Source organism: Bison bison, unplaced genomic scaffold (genome assembly GCF_000754665.1).
Source record: "Bison bison bison isolate TAMUID 2011002044 unplaced genomic scaffold, Bison_UMD1.0 scf7180017864384, whole genome shotgun sequence".
Classification (NCBI taxonomy): Eukaryota; Metazoa; Chordata; class Mammalia; order Artiodactyla; family Bovidae; genus Bison; species Bison bison.
This window is the reverse complement of record NW_011494956.1, coordinates 14,570,767-14,592,952: the sequence shown is the minus strand read 5'-3', so window position 1 is coordinate 14,592,952 and position 22,186 is coordinate 14,570,767. Positions and strand designations below refer to the sequence as shown.

The following is a 22,186-nucleotide window of genomic DNA, read 5'->3' as shown; positions in this document are numbered from 1 at the left end:
TAAATTTCAGGGCCATTTGGTCTAGTTCTATGAAAATGTTATGGGCATTTTCATATAGATTGCATTAAATCTGTGGACTCCTTTGGGCACTATCGACATTTGAACTATTAATTCTTCCAATTTAGGAGCATGGGATATCTTTCAATTTCTTTAAATCATTTTCAGTTTCCTTTATCAATGTATTATCATTGTCAGCATATAGGCCTTTCAACTTGGTTAAGTTTATTCTTAGGTAATTTTGACACAACTTTAAATGAGATTTTTCTTTAGCTTTCTCTTTCTGATATTTCATTTTACTATAAAGAAATGTAACAGAACACCTCACACTGGTCAGAATAGCTATTATCAACAAGTCTAGAAATAAATGTTGAAGAGGGTCTAGAGAAAAGGGAACCGTCCTACACTGTTGATGGTTATATAAACTGATACAGTCACATGGTACAGTATGGAGGTTCCTTAAAAACAAACAAACAAACAAAAAAACTGAAAATGAAGCTACCATATTATCCAGCAATTCCACTCTTGGGTAGAAATCAGAAAAAAATGAGAACTCCAACTCAAAAAGATACATCCATCCCAATGTTCACAGCAGCACTAAATACAAAAGTCAAGACATGGAAACAACCCAAGTGTCCCTCAACAGTCAACTGGCTTAAAAAGATGTGGCACATATATAATGTAGTATAACTCAGGCACAACAAAAAATATTACCATTTGCAGCAACACAGATGTACCTAGAGAATATTATATTTAATAAAGTAAGACAGAGAAAAACAAATATTATATCACTCGTATGTGGAATCTAAAAAAAAAAAAAATGTATCTGTATACAAAATAGAAACATACTCACAGATGTAGAAAACAAACATGGTTACCAAAGGGGAAAGGATAAATTAGGAATATGGAATTAATAGATACAAACAACTAAAACAGATAAGCAACAAGAAATGTGCTTACTGTAAGCACAAAGAAATATACTCAATATCTTATAATAACCTATAATGATCTATAACCTATAATGGAAAATAATCTGAATTATATAACCTGAATCACTTTGTTGCATACCTGAAACTAACAATATTACAGATTAATTATGCTTCGATTTAAATAAGTTAATAGAAAAAAAAAAAAAAAACTGAGTCTTTCCCTTAATTCGGAGGTTACTAATGCCTTAGAAACCCAGCCAGTAACTCAGTTCCCTGGAGGTAGATTCCTGTCCATTATCAGTTTGTCTCAGGGACTGAAATCCTATCCTTGAATCCCAGGCCATTGGGGGGGCCCTCATAACAGGCTACCAGGCAATACAGGTGCTAGCTCTAGACCAGATGTACCTTATGATCCTAGAGTTACAGTTTCCCTGGTAGAAGATGATCAGCTTACTCCATTTATCCCAGCTATTACCTGTCTAGTAAATCTTTCTTCCACTAATGGAAAGTGAACCTCTTTCCAAATATGTGCCTCAACCAAGTATGCATGCCTAGCTTCTCATGTCTTATCTCACAGAGGCTCATTTATTCTACCTCTAAGAATTTATGCTTAATAGCCCAAGTGACACTAAGCGGTAATATTATCAAATATGCATTACGTGAATTTAATCACGAGCAAAGAGACATGCTCAAATTGATTCAATCTACAGAATGTATCAGACAATTTCTTTCACTCATTCAACACAACTTTTCTTTCTATATTCATTGTCCAGTTACTATGTGCCAAAAATATTAAACAGTTGATCCTTCTATATAGTAGCACACTATCTCTCAAAAAACTCACAGTGTTTAAAATGTATTTTTCAACATCCTAATACAATTTTGTCATTTGGTGGTGGACGAGGGACACTGAAGCTTCAAATCCCATAAACCACAGTGCAAGTGAGACATCTATAGTACACAGGGTTCAGGTATTCACTGCTATAGGTAATTCAAGGGACACTGTGGGGAAAAAAGACACGAACAAATACCTGGGGGGCGGGGAGGGGAGTGGGCGGACGACTTTCTAAAACAAACCCTGACTCAATGTATAAAGTAATGAATTTTCTGGAAAACAGACTCAGGAATTCAAAAACCTATATACATCGTTCACTTTGTGAAAATGATGCAATTTAACGTCAGAGTGTACGCTTGCCTGGAGAATCCCATGGACGGAGGAGCCTGGTAGGCTGCAGTCCATGGGGTCAATAAGAGAAGGACACAACTGAGTGACGTCACTTTCATTTTTCACTTTCATGCACTGGAGAAGGAAATGGCAACCCACGCTAGTGTTCTTGTCTGGAGAATACCAGGGATGGGGGAGCCTGGTGGGCTGCCATCTATGGGGTCACACAGAGTTGGACACGATTGAAGCGCCTCAGCAGCAGCAGCAGCAGCAGACCAATCTTTAGAACAAATGCTTTACTACAACTCTATACTACTTAATTTAAATGTATATCTACACTTCTAGTAAACTATTTTAAGTTGGCATAGTTGGACAAGAAGATTTTCCAAACCTACTCTATCCCACAAGTTCTCTACAGGATAAATTGCAGTCTATATGTACAGTAACTTGTCTACAAACTTTAAGAAACAGAGAGAGAAACTGAGCCTAACCTAAACTTATTCATGAGGTATGAATATAAAGTAATCCTCATCCTTTCACAAATAATGAATATTAAATATGTGGGGTAGCTTAAAGTAAAATCTTCAGAAACTAACAACTGAAACAGAAACACAAATAACTACAATAAACTATAGTATATTTTAAAAAAAGACTTTTCATGGAAACTTGCTTTAAGATAAGTACTGGAAGGGTTCTATGAAAGAAAAAATAACTTTCACTGACTGATAATCAGGGAAAACGTCACACTAGAGATAAGTATAAAATTGAGACTTGATCAATTAAATACAATTAATAAAATTAGTTAGATTACTATGAACAGAATTTAGGAAACAAAGATTTCAAAAAGAAAATAAACACCATGAGCTAAGGTTCAGTTCAGTTCAGTGCCTAAGTCGTGTCTGATTCTTTGCAACCCCATGAACCACACAGCACACTAGGCCTCCCTGTCCATCACCAACTCCCGGAGTCGACCCAAACTCATGTCCACTGAGTCGGTGATGCCATCCAACTATCTCATCCTCTGTCGTCCGCTTCTCCTCATGCCCTCAATCTTTCCCAGTATCAGGGTCTTTTCAAATGAGTCAGCTCTTCACATCAGGTGGCCAAAGTATTGGAGTTTCAACTTCAACATCAGTCCTTCCAATGAACACTCAGGAATAAGTAAAAACACACAAGCCATATACAGAAGGACAAAAGAGATGTATTTGACTGAATAAAAGGTTATGAGTTTACAAACACAATAAAATAAGTTAGAAGAACATGCCCCAAATAAAAAGATGCTTCTTAATATTTGAACAAGTTAAAATAAAAAAGGGTCAACCTGGCAGTGATTTAAAAAATAGGATGGAAAAGGGAAAAGTTTAAAAACAGGAAGGTAACTACAAAGTCCTTTAAAGTGAGGCCTAAAGAAAGGAACATTGGAAATGTAAAAAAAGGGACAGATTGTATAAGACATTATGAAACAAAAATTCATGAGACTTGGAATCTCATTAGATATAGGATGGAGGGGAAGGGATTTGGGATGAGGAAATTAAATGGTGACTGCTGTTTTAATTCTAGATTCCTGGAAAAATTATGGTATCTTTTAGCATAATTAAGGAAGCCAGAACTAAATGTTAGTCTATAGAAGAAATGTTCAATGAAAAAATTTTCAAAATAAAATAAGAAAGCTGATTTGACAAAGAGGAGATAGATACAAATCCAACTGATAATTACATTTCCAAAACTGATCATAAAAGTATGTAGGCTTAAGCTGCAAAAACTATTTTAAAAAGATATTTCAGTTGCTTAGAAAATTAAAAATAGAAAAAGTGGTATGGAAAAGGACCAATAGGCAATTCAGAAAAGAAATACAAATGACCACTATTGCAGAACATATTGACAAAATGTTACAGTACTTAAAAAAAATCAGAAAAGATTTAACAATCAGTATACTCAAAAGTAATATAAGTAATGCCATATATTTTGTTGTGTGAAAAGTAAGGCGGTAACATACATTAAAACCTTCAAAATATATAGCATATCTTTTGAGTAATAAATTCTAATTTTAAGAATCTAGACTAAAAAGTATCTATGGCTCTAGAACAAAATTTATTCCTGAGATATAACCTTATGTCTGCATGGTTTAAATTAGTAAGCAAATTTTAACATTTATGTTCAAGAATAGGGAATCAATTAGATAATTACAGGCAGAATACTATGAAGTGATTAAATTTATAAAATATATATCATAAAATTCATAACATAAACAATAGTACCAAGGAATTTAGAATATCTAATTTTCAAAAATATATTCACTTGTTAACCTTTACTTCTGATACTCATTGTTAATGTTTTGTTGTATATGCTACACTAAATTTTCTATGTACATGAATATATGGGCAGAAAAGTAAAAATTGTATCTCTTTTTTTACTTTTCCTACTTACCCTACACAAATATGAAAGTTAAATAATGTTCAGAATATAAGTACTGGTTCTCACTTAAATAGAATGGAGAACAAAAAACATAATAAAACATTAAACCAGAGAGTAAAGACAAGTGATGTTACAGTTATGCTGATTTACATGACAGCTAAAAGAAACATGAAATCCTGGACTGGATCATGAACCAAGGGGAAAAAAACTTTTTTCTTTTATTTAGGGCATTATTAGAATATCAGACAAAATCTGAATGAAATTTATGCACATAAGGTCAGTATTATACAAATATTGTTTTCCTTATTTTTCAAACATGTACTGTGGTTGTGAAGAATATATTTGATTTTAAGAAAATGTATACTAAATAAAGTACTAAGAGTTAAGTGGCATCATGTCAACAAAGTACTCTCAAAGAGTTAAAAAATAATAATTTGTATATAATAGATTTGTATATATAAATGTATACTTACATTTATGCATTTGTCTGTATATATATAGAGAGAAAATATGATAAAGCAAATATTGTAACATGTTAACATTTGGACAATATGCATGAAGAATCTGCACAGGAATTCTTTGTAGAATTCTTGGAATTCATCTGTGACTGAAATTATCTCAAAATTTAAAAAATTTTAAACACTAAGGAAAAAAGAGTGATGATTTAACAAAATTAAACACCATTCATTAACTCAATAAACAGTCACTGAAGTCAAACAGTAGTATAGAGCAGTAAACAAACCAGATAAAAATCCCTCACTTCAAGCAGCTTACCTTCTAACAGACACTGACATTGACATTTAAGTCGCTCATTCGTGTCCGTCTCTTTGCGACCCCATGGACTGTAGCCTACCAGGCTCCTCCATCCATGGAATTTTCCAGGCAAGAGTACTGGAGTGGGTTGCTATTTCCTTCCCCAGGAGCTCTTCCCAACCCAGGGATCAAACCCGGGTCTCCTGCATTGTAGGCTTACCGTCTGAGCCACCAGGAAGTCAGACAATGAATAAACACCTAAAGGACATACTATGTGAGATAACAATAAGTACTACAGAGAAAGGGGAGAACACACAAACACACATACGATGAGGACAAAAAGGGGAGAAAACGCACACACACACACACACACACACACGATGAAGACAAAAAGTCCCTTGCAGTAGGAGGGAAGATACACAATTCCAGATACGATCATTAAGGGAGTCCCCACTGAAAAGATGACACAGGACTCTGAGTCAAGGAGCACACATGATAGGTTTCAACAAAAGCACATGATGGTGGCTTAACTCAGCATTACAATAAAAAATGATTGATGCAATTTGCAAATCAATTAGACAACATATGTTGATAGTTTAGATATAGTCTGGGAAAGAAAGATTCAATGGCTACATGGTTTACAGCTGAGCAACTAGAAGAACAAAGCTACCATGAAAGGGCTGAGCAGGGGATAGGAAGCGTGAAAGTTTGGCTTTTTTAAATATCTTGGGACCATTAAATACCTAAATGATGATTCTCAGTGGATACTAGATGTGGTCTGGAATCCAGAGTAAAGTTCAAGCTGGAGACATAAATCTGGGTAACATGAGCTTACAGATGGTGAGGAGAGAGAAAACGATGTCCATTAATTCCTAATAAAATCACAAGGGTAGAAGAAACATGATACTATATAGTGTTTGTTTGGAGATCAATAATTATCTGAATTGTTGTTGTTCAGTTACTCAGTCTTGTCCAATACTTTGCAACCCCATGGACTGCAGTACACCAGGCCTCCCTGTCACTCACCATCTCCCAAAGTTTACCCAAGTTCATGTCCATTGCATCGGTGACACCATCCAGCCTATTCTTCTGACAACGACTTCTTCTTCTGCCCTCAATATTTCCCAGCATCAAGAATTTTTCCAGGGAGTCAGCTGTTCACATCAGGTGAACAAACACTGAAACCTCAGCTTCAGTCCTTTCAAAGAATATTCAGCCTTGATTTCCCTTAAGATTGACTGGTTTAATCTCCTTCCAGTCCAAGAGACTCTCCAGAGTCTTCTCCAGCACCACAGTTTGAAGGTATCAATTCCTTGGTGTTCTGCGTTCTTTATGTCCCGCTCTCACAACCATATCTGACCGGTGGGAAGACAATAGCCTTGAATATACAGACTTTTGTCAGCAGACTAATGTTTCTGCTTTTGAACACACTGTCTCAGTTCAGTTCAGTCACTCAGTCATGTCCAACTCTTGGCAACCCCATGAACTGCAGCACGCCAGGCCTCCAAGTCCCTCACCAACTCCCGGAGTTCACTCAAACTCATGTCCATCGAGTCAGTGATGCCATCTAGCCATCTCATCCTCTGTCATCCCCTTCTCCTCTTGCCCCCAATCCCTCCCAGCATCAGAGTCTTTTCCAATGAGTCAACTCTACCCATGAGGTGGCCAAAGTACTGGAGTTTCAGCTTCAGCATCATTCCTTTCAAAGAACACCCAGGACTGATCTCCTTTAGAATAGACTGGTTGCATATCCTTGCAGTCAAAGGGATGATCAAGAGTCTTCTCCAACACCACAATTCAAAAGCATCAATTCTTCGGCGCTCAGCTTTCTTCACAGTCCAACTCTCACACTCATACATGACCACTGGAAAAACCATAGCCTTGACTAGATGGACCTTTGTTGGCAAAGTAATGTCTCTGCTTTTGAATACGCTATCTAGGTTGGTCATACCTTGACTTCCAAGGAGTAAGCGTCTTTTAATTTCATGGCTGCAATTACCATCTGCAGTGATTTTGGAGCCCCTAAAAATAAATTCAGCCACTGTTTCCACTGTTTCTCCATCTATTTCCCATGAAGTGATGGGACCAGATGGCATGATCTTCGTTTTCTGAATGTTGAGCTTTAAGCCAACTTTTTCACTCTCCTCTTTCACTTTCATTAAGAGGCTTTTTATTTCCTCTTCACTTTCTGTCATAAGGGTGGTGTCATCTGCATATTTGGGATTACTGATATTTCTCCTGGCAATCCTGATTCCAGCTTATGCTTCTTCCAGCCCAGCGTTTCTCATGATGTACTCTGCATAGAAGTTAAATAAGCAGGGTGACAATATATAGCCTTGACATACTCCTTTTCCTATTTGGAACCAGTCTGTTGTTTCATGTCCAGTTATAACACTAGTAAAGTAATGCTCAAAATTCTCCAAGCCAGGCTTCGTGAACTCCAAGCCAGCAAAACGTGAACCGTGAACTTCCAGATGTTCAAGCTGGGTTTAGAAAAGGCAGAGGAACCAGAGATCAAATTGCCAACATCCGCTGGATCATGGAAAAAGCAAGAGAGTTCCAGAAAAACATCTATTTCTGCTTTATTGAATATGCCAAAGCTTTTGACTGTGTGGATAATAATAAACTGGAAAATTCTGAAAGAGATGGGAATACCAGACCACCTGACCTGTCTCTTGAGAAACCTGCATGCAGGTCAGGAAGCAACAGTTATAACTAGACATGGAACAACAGACTGGTTCCAAATTGGAAAAGGAGTATGTCAAGGCTGTATACTGTCACCCTGCTTATTTAACTTCTATGCAGAGTACATCATGAGAAACGCTGGGCTGGAAGAAGCACAAGCTGGAATCAGGATTGCCAGGAGAAATATCAATAATCCCAAATATGCAGATGACACCACCCTTATGACAGAAAGTGAAGAGGAACTAAAAAGCCTCTTAATGAAAGTAAAGTGGACAGTGAAAAAGTTGGCTTAAAGCTCAACATTCAGAAAACTAAGATCATGGCATTTGGTTCCATCACTTCATGGAAAATAGATGGAAAAACAGTGGAAACAGTGGCTGAGTTTATTTTGGGGGGCTCCAAAATCACTGCAGACGGTAATTGCAACCATGAAATTAAAAGACGCTTACTTCTTGGAAGGAAAGTTATGACCAACCTAGACAGCGTATTCAAAAGCAGAGACATTACTTTGCCAACAAAGGTCCATCTAGTCAAAGCTATGGTTTTTCCAGTGGTCATGTATGGATGTGAGAGTTGGACAGTTAAGAAAGCTAAGCGCCAAAGAATTGATGCTTTTGAATTGTGGTGTTGGAGAAGACTCTTGAGCATCCCTTGGACTTCATGGAGACCCAACCAGTCCATTGTAAAGGAGAGTAGTCCTGGGTGTTCTTTGGAAGGAATGATGCTGAAGCTAAAACTCCAGTACTTTGGCCACCTCATGGGAAGAGTTGACTCATGGAAAAGACTCTGATGCTGGGAGGGATTGGGGGCAGGAGGAGAAGGGGACGACAGAGGATGAGATGGCTAGATGGCATCACTGACTCGATGGACCTGAGTTTGAGTGAACTCCGGGAGTTGGTGATGGACAGGGAAGGCCTGGCGTGCTGCGGCTCATGGGGTTGCAGAGTCGGACACAACTCAGTGACTGTACTGAACTGAACTGAACTGAACGGGGCCAGATCCCATTAGTTTTTTAATACTTAGTTCTAAGCCAGTTTTGCTACTCTCCTCCTTCACCCTCATCAAGAAGCTCTTTGATACCTCTTTGTTTTCTGCCATTAGAGTGGTATCATCCATATATCTGAGGTTGTTGATGTTTCTACTGTCTATTTTGATTCCACATTGTAAATCGTCCCATCCGGCATTTCTCATAATGTGTTCAGCGTGTAAACAAACACAGTGACAGCAGACAGCCCTGTCGTATTCCTTTCTCGATCCTGAACCAATCAGTTGTTCCATACAGGGTGTGAACTGTTGCTTCTTGACTCACATACAGGTTTCTCAGGAGACAGGTAACATGGTCTGGTATTTCCATTTCTTTAAGAGCTTTCCGTAGTTTGTTATGATTCACAGAGTCAAAGGCTTTAGCACAGACAATGAAACATGGTTTTTCTGGTATTCCTTTACTTTCTCTATTATCCAGCAGATGTTGGCAATTTGATCTCTGGTTCCTCTGCCTTTTTCAAACCCAGTGTGGACATCTGGAAGTTCTTGGTTCACATAATGCTGAAGCTTAGCATGCAAGATTTTAAGCATGACCTTACTAGCAAGGGAGATGACTACAACTGTCCTTTGATTTGAACATTCTTTAGTACTACCCTTCTTGGGAATTGGGATGAGGATTGACCTTTTCTCGTCCTGTGGCCACTGCTGGGTCTTCCAGATCCTCTGACATACTGAGTGCAACTCTTGGATAGCATCATCCTTTCAGAGCCACAATAATTAACAAGTACGAATTAGGACATCTGCAAAGTAACAGTTCAGTAAGAAAAGTCTCTGAAATAATAACCTACTGAAAAGAAACACCAAAAATGAAATGTCTCCTAAGAATTTAGAAATAAGGAAAATAATGCTGCCCAAAGCAGAAGTCCTTATACAATTTTTTCTTCATTTCACTGAGTAAATTAGTAAAATAAGAGATCCATAAAGTCCTTTTAACAAGAATGAATGGTAACAAAAAGTTTATGAACCAAAACTTAGAATTGTTCAAAATGGAGCCAGTTGAGGGCAAGTGCCCAAGCCATCTTCAGAACAGGTACTGTGGAATAACTCAAATATGATCATTCTGACAATTATACCTCTCAATTTTAATTAACATCTTGGTATTTTGGCATTCTTGAGGGAAAGAATTTGGGAGGCAGGTTATGAATTTAAATCCTAGCTTTGTTCCTTATGCAACAGTGTGACCTCAGCCACTTTCTTTTTTTGTTTTCTACTTTGTAAACTGCATACAAGACCTATTTAACAGTACTGGTATGAAGATTAAATGACATAAAAAACATCAATACAGTACAAAGCCCAGAGTAGAAACTCAGGCAGCTCTTTTGTTTCCAAAGTTAAGAAATGGGTCTGAGTCAGGTAAAAATATAAAAAGCTATGTGACTAATGAGTGTGAATATAAGGACTAGAGTCTAACACATGTCTCTAGAATGCTATTATCCTATGATGGTTGACAGTTTTTCCATACTAGAAACATGGGATGAACATGTACTATTTACATATTAGATTATGTAGTAGCAGTTTTACTAAAGTCAGTGTTAGTCCTTCAGTCATGTCGGACTCTTTGCAAACTCACGGACTGTAGCCTACCAGGGTCCTCTGCCTATGGAATGCTCCAGGCAAGAATAATGGAGTGGGTAGTCATTCCCTTGTCCAGAGGATCTTCCCTACCCACAGACACAACCTCAGTCTCCTGCACTACAGATTCTTTACAGTCTGAACCACCAGGGAAGCCAATTTCACTAAAAATAAAATCTTATTTCTAACCACAAAAGAGCTAAGCATTTGGATACACAGACTCCTTTTCATCAGGAAAGCAAAACATTACATGAATATAGCTGTAGACTATAGCTATAGACAAGTCAAAACTAAATAGGTTATAAAAAATAATACAACAGACTGCTGAAGGGGTGATAAATTCTGTTTAGGAAAATAAATAAAGGTGTTCTTGAAGAAGACAGCACTTAACCTGAATTATTAAGTAAAGAATTTTAACTGGAGGGGAACAAATTCAAGAAAGCAATCATGTTTGCAGTATATTCTATTATCTTCAAGCAACTTTAGTCTTATTTCAAAATGTGTACTTATAAACAATGAATTGTAGAGAAGGCAATGTGACTTGCCAATAGTCTTAGAAAAACCATATAGTAGTAAGACAAACTCAAAGAGTCTACCGCTTCTAGCTACAAGACTCTCACTTTGCCCAACATGTTTTTTAAAGGAATACCATAGCATCAAATACTTCTACAAAATAAAGGATTATAAAGACTGCCTATGATATATGTCTTTTCCTCCACTATTTTTTACTTTACATAAAGGTGAAGGATAAAATCAAGTGTAAAGAAAACTGTAGATGTCATCCTTCTATCCCTTTCTTTGTTGTTGTAAGATTGTCCTGGAAAGTAAATGCTATGGAGTTTCACTGAATCTAATAAGAAACTGTGGCAAACAGATAAATATTAATAGAACAAAATTAACATAAAAAAACATTTTTGCTGCTGCTAAGTCGCTTCAGTCATGTTCGTCTCTGTGCGACGCCATAGACGGCACCCCACCAGGCTCCCCCGTCCCTGGGATTCTCCAGGCAAGAACACTGAAGTGGGTTGCCATTTCCTTCTCCAATGCATGAAAGTGAAAAGTGAAAATGAAGTCGCTCAGTCGTGTCCAACTCTTCGCGACCCCATGAACTGCAGCCTACCAGGCTCCTCCGTCCATGGGATCCTCCAGGCAAGAGTACTGGAGTGGGGTGCCATTGCCTTCTCCGAAAAAACATTTTTAAGTCACTACAGATGACATACATATATAATAACTGGTTAAATAACATAACCACTGATTGCAATAGGTAGATCATGAGTCAAACTAACAAACTAGTTTTTAAAAGATAATATTTATGAGATGATTATAAACTTTAAATGTCTTATTTGGTGATTTTACTAAAATACTGTCATCTTGCATTATAAGAATGATATTGGTTGTTGTTGTTTAGTTGCTAAGTCATGCAGTGATGTTTAAAAAAGAGAGAAGGGAAGCCCTTATCTTTTAGATACATTCTGAAATATTCAAAGATAGAATGCTATCTAGAATGACCTTCAAAAATAACACAGGAAAAAAAGATTGGCAATGACTTGATAACTGCCGTAACTTAGATTTATATGCAGAGTTTATTATACTATTATGACTTCCACAGAAGGAGGCTAAATTTTTCCCTAATAAGAATTTTTTTTTCATAGTAAGAATTTTTATAAAATAAAATTTTAAAACTGCAATAACAAAGTCAACTCACCTTTATACTCATAAAGGTGAGTATAAAATAATACAAGCTTTAACTCACTGATACCATTGATACTACTGCCTCTGACAGTACTACTTTCAATTAAATGACTGTGTACTCATATGACATAAAGATACCATACAATAAGAATAATTAGAGCTTTTCTAAACTTCTCAATCATGTGTAAATGAGAATATATTCTGAGACTGAACTCAAATACTACAAAAATGCATAAAGAGCTCACAAGAAATCAGAGCTCCATCTAAAAATAAAAAGCAAGGAAATCATAACTACATCTCATTCCATGTCGATCATCTTCCCAATTCCTTCACATGGACTACCATTTATTTATAAGAGAGGCATGGAAAGCAAAAAAGATACTATAATTAATTTTCTTTTTCTAACCACTGCTAAGGCTATTTATGAAGCAAAGTTTCCAAGACATTCTAATGTGTACGATTTTAAAAAGTATTTACAGTATTATAATTAACATATAGCTCATATCAAGAACCTTTACTTGGTAACCATTATAGAAACAAAGATGACAAGTATATACATACTGGAGGCCGGCCAGGTCGACCTCTTTTTCTTTTTCCTTTGACCTCTGTTTCTTCAAGTTCACTGCCAGCATCAGAATGGGCAGTAGTCTCATTAGTTGAATCTCTAGAAAATATGATACATTATTTTAGTGAACAAATTAATAAATACATACCTATTAACAATACAATGCAGCTCTATTCCTCTAGCTTTCTTACCTTTTGCTGTATGTACACATATAGCTAATTAGAAGTGGTTTATGCTTTCACGTTCAGAAAAAAATCTTTAGCAAATTCAAAATATTACCCTCCCTGGTTAATATTATGTAACAATGAATAAAATGATTTTCCAAACACAGAAATACAGACAAGGAAATGACTGTGGAAATGGCAGCTGCTATAGAAAATATAAATGCAAAATACAACTGCAAAAGACTGATTCTTGAATATAAAAAAAATAAAGGCTTGGGAGGAACTTTATTGATTTCCTAATATAATGAAAGTGTGTTAGTAAATGTTTAAGAATGGCACTTCAAAGAACTTATGCACATAAATTATTAGAAACAGTACCAATGTAAATGCAGTAGAGCACACAAATTACAAACAATAATAAAAATGCACAATATTCTTTTTCATAAATTCTATCTAGTTCAGTTCAATCACTCAGTCGGGTCCAACTGTTTGCAACCCCATGACCACAGCACGCCAGGACTCCCTGACCATCACCAACTCCCAGAGTTCACCCAAACCCATGTCCATTGAGTCAGTGATGCCATCCAACCATCTCATCCTCTGTCGTCCCCTTCTCCTCCTGCCCCCAATCCCTCCCAGCATCAGAGTCTTTTCCAATGAGTCAACTCTTTGCATGAAGTGGCCAAAGTATTGGAGTTTCAGCTTTAGCATCAGTCCTTCCAAAGAACACCCAGGACTAATCTCCTTTAGAATGGACTGGTTGGATCTCCTTGCAGTCCAAGGGACTCTCAAAAGTCTTCTCCAACACCACAGTTCAAAAGCATCAATTCTTCGGCGCTCAGCTTTCTTTATAGTCCAACTCTCACATCCATACATGACCACAGGAAAAACCATAACCTTGACTAGACAGACCTCTGTTGGCAAAGGAATGTCTCTGCTTTTTAAGACACTGTCTAGGTTGGTCATAACTTTCCTTCCAAGAAGTAAGCGTCTTTTAATTTCATGGCTGCAATCACTGTCTGTAGTGATTTTGGAGCCCAGAAAAATAAAGTCTGACACTGTTTCCAGTGTTTCCCCATCTACTTCCCATGAAGTGATGGGACCAGATGCCATGATCTTAGTTTTCTGAATGTTGAGCTTTAAGCCAACTTTTCACTCTCCTCTTTCACGTTCATCAAGAGGCTCTTTCATTCTTCTTCACTTTCTGCCATAAGGGTGGTATCATCTGCATATCTGAGGTTATTGATATTTCTCCCAGCAATCTTGATTCCAGCTTGTGCTTCCTCCAGCCCAGTGTTTCTCATGATGTACTCTGCATAGAAGTTAAATAAGCAGGGTGACAATATACAGCCTTGACATACTCCTTTTCCTATTTGGAACCAATCTATTGTTCCATATCCAGTTCTTACTGTTGCTTCCTGACTTGTATGCAGGTTTCTCAAGAGGCACATCAGGTGGTCTGGTATTCCCATCTCTTCCAGAATTTTCCACAGTTTATTGTGATCCACACAGTCAAAGGCTTTGGCATAGTCAATAAAGCAGAAATAGATGTTTTTCTGGAACTCTCTTGCTTTTTCCATGATCCAGCAGATGTTGGCAATTTGATCCCTGGTTCCTCTGCCTTTTCTAAAAGCAGCTTGACCATCTGGAAGTTCATGGTTCACGTATTGCTGAAGCCTGGCTTGGAGAATTTTTAGCATCTATCTAGTTTACAGATTCATATAAAATGATTTGGTAATTTTGTGAAACTCTTGTATCCCTAGCTAACCTATGGTTTCAACTGATGAGCGAACAGGCTTTTGATGTGCAAGACAGTTGATACCTTTGTGCACTTTAATGAACAGAATGCAAAAGAAATGACAAAGCCATCTGTTGGAACTTCACTCATTGGTCAATGTTGTGAGCATCTTCTTTACTGAATTGCATATGTAATAGTTCTCAAACACTAGAAGGATATGTCCTCAAATTTTTGTGGTATCATAATATAATGACTAAAGACCTGATACATCTTTAAGGTTAATCTGCTTTATTAACAATTTCTACGTCACTTTATTGAGTCTACAAACAACAAAACAATAAACTAAGTTCTGATTTATTGTGTTTGCTGGTTTTCATAAAGTGAATACTCTTATCACAACCAAATTCAAACTAGCAAAGTGACATCACCAAATACAGAGTTGAGAAGTAATTAACAATAGTAGTATACTACTACAAAGTATTTCCACCATACATGGAATAAATAAAAACCTTGAGAGCATAGAAAATGGTAAGATGTAAAATAATTAGGAAGTGATGAGTTTTGAAAATTTACTTTTATTTTTAATAGGATTTATTTAATTTTAAGCTTGCACAATTTAACTTTCCATAACAGCTATGTTACATCTGGACTTCTCAGGGCTGCAAGTGGTAAAGAATCCGCCTGCAATGCAGGAAACATAAGAGATGCACGTTTTATCCCTGGGTAGGGAAGACACCCTGGAGGAGGGCATGGCAACCCACTCCAGTCTTCAGGCCTGGAGAATCCCATGGACTGAGGAATCTGGAAGGCTACAGAGATCCATAGGGTCGCAAAGAGTCGGATACAACTGAAGCAACTCAGCATGCACACATGCATGCATGTTATATTTAACAAGGTCACAAAATTCCTGGAAATTTAATATTCAGCTCTCCAGGCCAATACAGACTGGCCCTAGCATGGCATTAAAAACACATGGATAATATTAACAAAAATATCTTCACTGAATTCTATATTACTAACTGTATCTATATACAACTGCAAATAAGAGGAAGGGTACAAAGCAAATGGTAAACTCAACTCACAACTTAGTATTTCTGAAACTGCTCCACTGACGGCTCTTAGCTCCATTCTCTTTGTTTTGATCCCTTAAAGCTCATCTCATTAGTATCTGCTCTTTTCCCTTTAAACTAACCTCTCTTGGAGATCTCATCCAATTGATGTGGAACTTTTATGCAAATGACTTCAGTATATTAACAATAGACCTATCTGTAATTCAAGATTTTCAACTGTATGTGTAACACTTCTTTACATACCATCGCAAATTCACCAAATAGCACACATAAAATTAAGTCCAGGTATGACTTATTTCTAGCTCTCTACTCAAAGCAATATCACTGAATAACTAATTTATTAATACCCAAATTTGCACTGTTTTATAAACTTATTATTGTCACCATTACCCTGTTGTACTCAAACCTACAATCACATCAGTCTTTCTCTTAGGCCATCAGTTAAAAATCCTCCTGAGTCGTTCTCTATGTACTAATTCCGTCTCCGATTCTTTTTATGATTACTACCATAATCACAACTTTTTGAATTAATCACAACTTATCTCTCTGCTTCTAACATTTCCCTGTCCCAGCCACTCTACACACTACTGTCACTAATATTCTCACATCATGTTCCTTCTTTGTTTGCAAACCTTCAAAGGCAATTTGGTATTTAAAACTATAAATAATACTGATCTAGTCCAAGGGTCAGTAAACATTTTCTTTAAGGGCTATACAGTAAATATTTTAGGCTGAATGGTATGAAGTTCTCTGTATCTGATACTCAACTTGTGGACCACAGCATGAATATGGCCATTCATAAAGACAAGTGAATGGATATTGCTGTGGTCCAATAATATTTATAAAAACAGGTTTCTGAAACAGTATCAGTAGTCTTTCAATCACCTATTTAATTAAGAATAATAAATCATACTGCTTTTTCTCCCCCACTATAATCCAAATAGACCATTTAGTATATACTGTGTGCCGGTTTATACACATTACCTATGCACAAAACCTTATTAAGACAACATATTGATGTCTCAGTTTTACAAATGAGGAAATGAAAGATCTGAAAATCTTAGATCTCAAGGTAAATGTGAATTCTCTATCTCCACGGCAGGATGGCAGAATGCAAATATTATGTTTAGTATTTCTCTTATGTGGACAGAATACACTAGTACTTTTGATGCTTATAGAAATCTCCAGGCAAATACAAAAGCAAATTTGTTCCAAGGATACAAAATGTGTCCCATTAGTGAAATTAATTTATCCTTCAGCAATAGTTCACTGACAACAGAAAAAATTACAACTACTTTCTAATTCTTCATACTTCAGCCAGCTTAAAAGATGAAAGTTATTATCAACAAACAACTAACATACTTCAATCAGTGTATGTATTTTTTATTTATGAGAATACATAAGTATGATTTTTAATTTCAAGGAAGAGTTTCACTTCACTATACCCTAACTCTGAATTTCAATCTGCAGAACAAGATTATTAAGTTTTATCAATACTGTCATAAATACTTATGTTCTGGCATATATATACATAAATACAAAGCAATGTCTACATTTTAATTTTTTAAACTTAAATTAATAGGAGTTTTCCTACAAATACAAAGGATTCCTAAATTCTACTCTATAAGTTCACTATCTGTGAGTACTTTGACTGTCTCCAGTTTTTAACTACTACAAACAGAGGTGAAACAACTATCCTTGCACCTTAACTCTTATTACACATCAACAAACACCTCTCTAGAACAGACAAAGAAAGCTGGATCAAGGGCTATGCAAACTCAAACTTCAACCAAACTGCTCTACCAAAAAGCCTGCAAATGACTACTGGACATAAATAAAGAGAATAGAAAAATCATATTCAACCTTATAAAGTCATTCTTTTTAATCCCCCGAAAACTCTCTAAATTCTGCCTTACTCTCTCCATTTTCACTGTAATCGTTTTAGCTCAAGTTGTTATTATCTCTGGCCTGGACACTGCAACACGTTTCTCCTAAAAAGACTCCTCGTTTCTTCTGTTGCCTTTTCCAGTCAAATCACTATACTGTGTACTAAGAATGATTTTCAATGTATCTTATTCTGTCTCTTTCATGATTAAAACTCTATGATGATTTCCTTCTACTTCCAGGGGAAAACAACCTCAAAATTTTTAATTTAAGACTTAGCAGATCCTATACAATACAGCCCTACTCTACTTGCAAGCCATATCTCACCCCACTCTCCATCTTTAATCCTGAAAAAAGAAAAATCACAGCTTTATTTCAGTCCCTCAAACACACTGTGATTCCTCCTATCACGATTCCTCCTATCTCCCTACACTTCTTCCTTAGAAAAGTAGACTAATTCAAGGCATGTATTAAAATTCTAATAAAATCCTCTAGCTTACCTTCAAAGCAGTTTAAATCTATATGTTGGTGATTATTTGATTAATATCTATCTCTATAAGCTTCATGGCAACAAGGACAAAGTGAGTTTTTTCCACTTTCTCTTTCTCCTCAAAGCCTAGCATAGCTCTACTACAACATTTGGTGGAATAAATAATATGGTGTAATTGGCGATATTTAATAACGTTTAATAAATAGTAAAGTTTGCCGGGTGGCTCAAACAGTAAAGAATCTTCCCACAATGCAAGAGACCAGGGTTTGATCCCTGAGTCAGGAAGATCCCCTAGAGAAGGGAATGGCTGGCCACTCCAGTATTCTTGCCTGCAGAATCCCCTAGACAGAGGAGCCTGGAGGGTTACAGAGTCAGACAGAGCTGAACGATTAACACTTTCATATTTAGACAAATTATTAGGGTAGGTATTGATGGCTTTTAGCATGTAAAGTAATTTGGATAGCATTCTGTCTTAAAACTCTGGAGGAAAAACAGAAGGACAGGAGACCAACTGGAAGGAGACTACAATTTCTTAGAAAAAACACATATAAATGATCTGGAACTATAAAAACATATAAATAATTATGTAAGCTGTTGGTCACTTTGATTATATCTAAACTGCTGTTATCATACACGATCAGACTATATAGATTCCTACATTGGAGCTTAATGAAACCTATAAAAGGAAAAGTATTTGCCATTACACGATCACATTTCCCAGAGAATCGAAAACAAGATCAAATTCTAAACGTGTCCTGTAACTCCAACAAAATCTAATTAGATGCCACCAGAAATTAGACGCCACCAAAATCTAATTAGATGCCAAGAAGGACTCATCAATTACAATCTCAATCCCAGGGAAAAGAAGGGGTGAGAGGGTGATATGGGATAGAGGTTTACAAACTCTTGTCTATATAGTCAAACAAAATATTTCTGTTTGCAGGTTAATTTTTTCTCTAGCACATAAACAATCCTGCAAAGGAGTCAGTGTGATTTTGTTTCATTAACACTTTATTTACAGAAGAAGTTGGCATGTGAAACCAGCCCAGAGTCATAGTTTCTGCTGAATCCTAAAATGAGATAGTAACTTTTTTGTTCAGTAACATGGGCATTACATAGTGACATGAAAATGCAAGGGCTATAGATGGATATAATAAGTATAACCTCTAATAGTTCTTTTACTTCAAACATATTGCCCAACTATCAAAGAACACATTTCATGTCTCATTAATAAAAGTATTTTGATACAGAAAAGTGTTACAAGAATTTAAAAAAATGAAAAGCTGTAATACTTACTGTAACACAGGTAACTCTGAAGTAATCATTGCTGCAAAGATCTTTCCACAATGCAGCAAAATAATCAAGTACTGTACAACTCAAAACTTTCAAAATAACCTCAAAGGTAATCCTGTTAATTAAAAAAGAAAGAAAGAAATTATTTTTCCAGTTTACTAATGTATAGTTGACAAACTATAAGACAGTTACAGCAAGACAATTTGATATATGGACACACAGTGAAGGGCGTCCCTCACTGAGTTAATACATCCATCATCTCACACATCTTCTTTTTTGGCCCAAACATTTAATATATTCTACTCTCTCATAAAATTTCAATTATACAAGAAAGTGTTATCAACTACAGTCACTTTATTATATGTTAGATCTTCAGACCATATTCATTTAGAACAAAGTTTGTACCTTTCACCAATCGCTCCTTATTTCTACCACGTTGCCCTTGGCAACTACTTTTTCCACTACTTTTCCCATAAGTCTACCCACTCTATAGATATCACATATAAGTGATCTCATGTGATATTTGCCTTTCTCTGTGGTGCTAATTTCATTAGCCTTCCAGGCTAATCCAAGTTGTCTAATGATCAGTTGTTTTTTTGTTTTTTTTAAAGACTGAGTAACATTCCACTGTGTGTACACAGAGACAACCAGGTTTCCTCTATTCGTTAAGTCCATGGACACATAAAGCTGTTTCCATATTTTGGTTATGGTAAATAATGCTGCTGTAGTTCAATTCAGTTCAGTCGCTCAGTCATGTCTGACTCTTTGCAACCCCATGAACCGCAGCATGCCAGGCCTCCCTGTCCATCACCAACTCCCAGAGTTCACCCAAACCCATGTCCATTGAGTTGGTGATACCATCCAACGATCTCATCCTCTGTCATCCCCTTCTCCTCCTGCCCTCAATCTTTCCCAGCATCAGGGTCTTTTCAGTCAGCCCTTTGCATCAGGTGGCCAAAGTATTGGAGTTTCAGCTTCAACATCAGTCCTTCCAATGAATAGTCAGGACTGATTTCCTTTAGGATGGACTCGTTGGATCTTTTTCCAGTCCAAGGGACTCTCAAGAGTCTTCTCCAACACCACAGTTCAAAAGCATCAATTCTTCAGCAATCAGCTTTCTTTATACTCCAAATCTCACATCCATACATGACCACTGGAAAAACCATAGTCTTGACTAGACGGACCTTTGTTGACAAGGTAATGTCTCTGCTTTTTAATATGCATGGTCGAGAGGAGCTACCCCACGTCCAAGGTCAGAGGCAGCAGCCGAGAGGAGCTACCCTACGTCCAAGGTCAGGGGCGGCGGCCGAGAGGAGCTACCCCATGTCCAAGGTAAGGAGTGGTGGCTGTGCTTTGCTGGAGCAGCCGTGAAGAGATACCCAACGTCCAAGGTAAGAGAAATCCAAGTAAGACAGTAGGCATTGAGAGAGGGCATGAGAGGGCAGACAGACTGAAACCACAATCACAGACAACAGGCCAATCTGAACACACGGACCACAGACTTATTTAACTCAATGAAACTAAGCCATGCCGTGTGAGGCCACCCAAGACGGACGGGTCAAGGTGGAGAGGTCTGACAGAATGTGGTCCACTGGAGAAGGGAACGGCAAACCACTTCAGTATTCTTGCCTTGAGAACCCCAGTATGAAAAGACAAAAAGATAGGACACTGAAAGAGGAACCCCCCAGGTCGGTAGGTGCCCAATATGCTACTGGAGATCAGTGGAGAAATAACTCCAGAGAGAATGAAGGGATGGAGCCAAAGCAAAAACACCACCCAGTTGTGGATGGGACTGGTGACAGAAGCAAGGTTCGATGCTGCAAAGAGCAACATTGCATAGGAACTTGGAATGTTACGTCTATGAATCAAGGCAAACTGGAATGCTGCTGCAAGCATGGGATAAACACATCTATGTGTTTGGGATAATGATTTCATTTATTGTGGATATATACTGAGAAGTGGCTATATAATATTATATATATAATACAATAGTCTTATTTTTAATTATGTTTTCTAGAGATTGTACCAAATTACATTTCTATCAACAGTGAACAAGGTTTCTGTTCTGTCGGTATTCTCAACAAGAATATCTCTCTTATCTTTTTGATCAAAGACATCTTCACATAGGTGTGAAGGAATACCTCATTACGGCTCTGATTTTCATTTCCCTGAAGATTAGTGATGTTGAGTATCTATTCATGTAGATTTTGCTTAACTGTGTATATTCTTCAGAAAAATGTCTATTTGCTGCTGCTGCTGCTAAATTGCTTCAGTCATGTCCGACTCTGTGCGACCCCATAGACGGTAGCCCACCAGACTCTGCCATCCCTGGGATTCTCCAGGCAAGAACACTGGAGTGGGTTGCCATTTCCTTCTCCAATGCACGAAAGTGAAAGTGAAGTCGCTCAGTCGTGTCCGACTCTTCACGACCCCATGGACTGCAGCCTACCAGACTCCTCCATCCCTGGGATTTTCCAGGCAAGAGTACTGGAATGAATCGCCATTGCCTTCTCCAAATGTATATTTAGGTCCTCTGAAAATTACTTTAGAAAAAAATGAGTATGCCAGAATACATAGACTACAATCAACAGTACTACCAACTACCAACAATCACACTCCTTTGTATTTACCCAAATGAACTGAAAATTCATCATTACTTAACACTTAAAAGTAATGAGCTATCAAACCAGGAAAGGACATGGAGGAAGCTCAAATACATATTACTAACTA

General features: G+C 37.1%; 1 protein-coding gene across 1 annotated transcript in view; it reads right to left on the bottom strand.

Moving 5' to 3' along the window:
• Positions 1-22,186, bottom strand: part of STAG1 (stromal antigen 1) — a 374,182-nt gene that overhangs the window by 332,095 nt on the left and 19,901 nt on the right. Inside the window, exons 2-3 of the mRNA XM_010858254.1 lie at positions 19,460-19,571; positions 12,814-12,916 (exon numbers count right to left, since the gene is read on the bottom strand). Of these exons, the coding sequence (XP_010856556.1) occupies positions 12,814-12,916; positions 19,460-19,488 (132 nt within the window). The 5' untranslated portion in view covers positions 19,489-19,571. The remainder of the gene's footprint in view (positions 1-12,813; positions 12,917-19,459; positions 19,572-22,186) is intronic.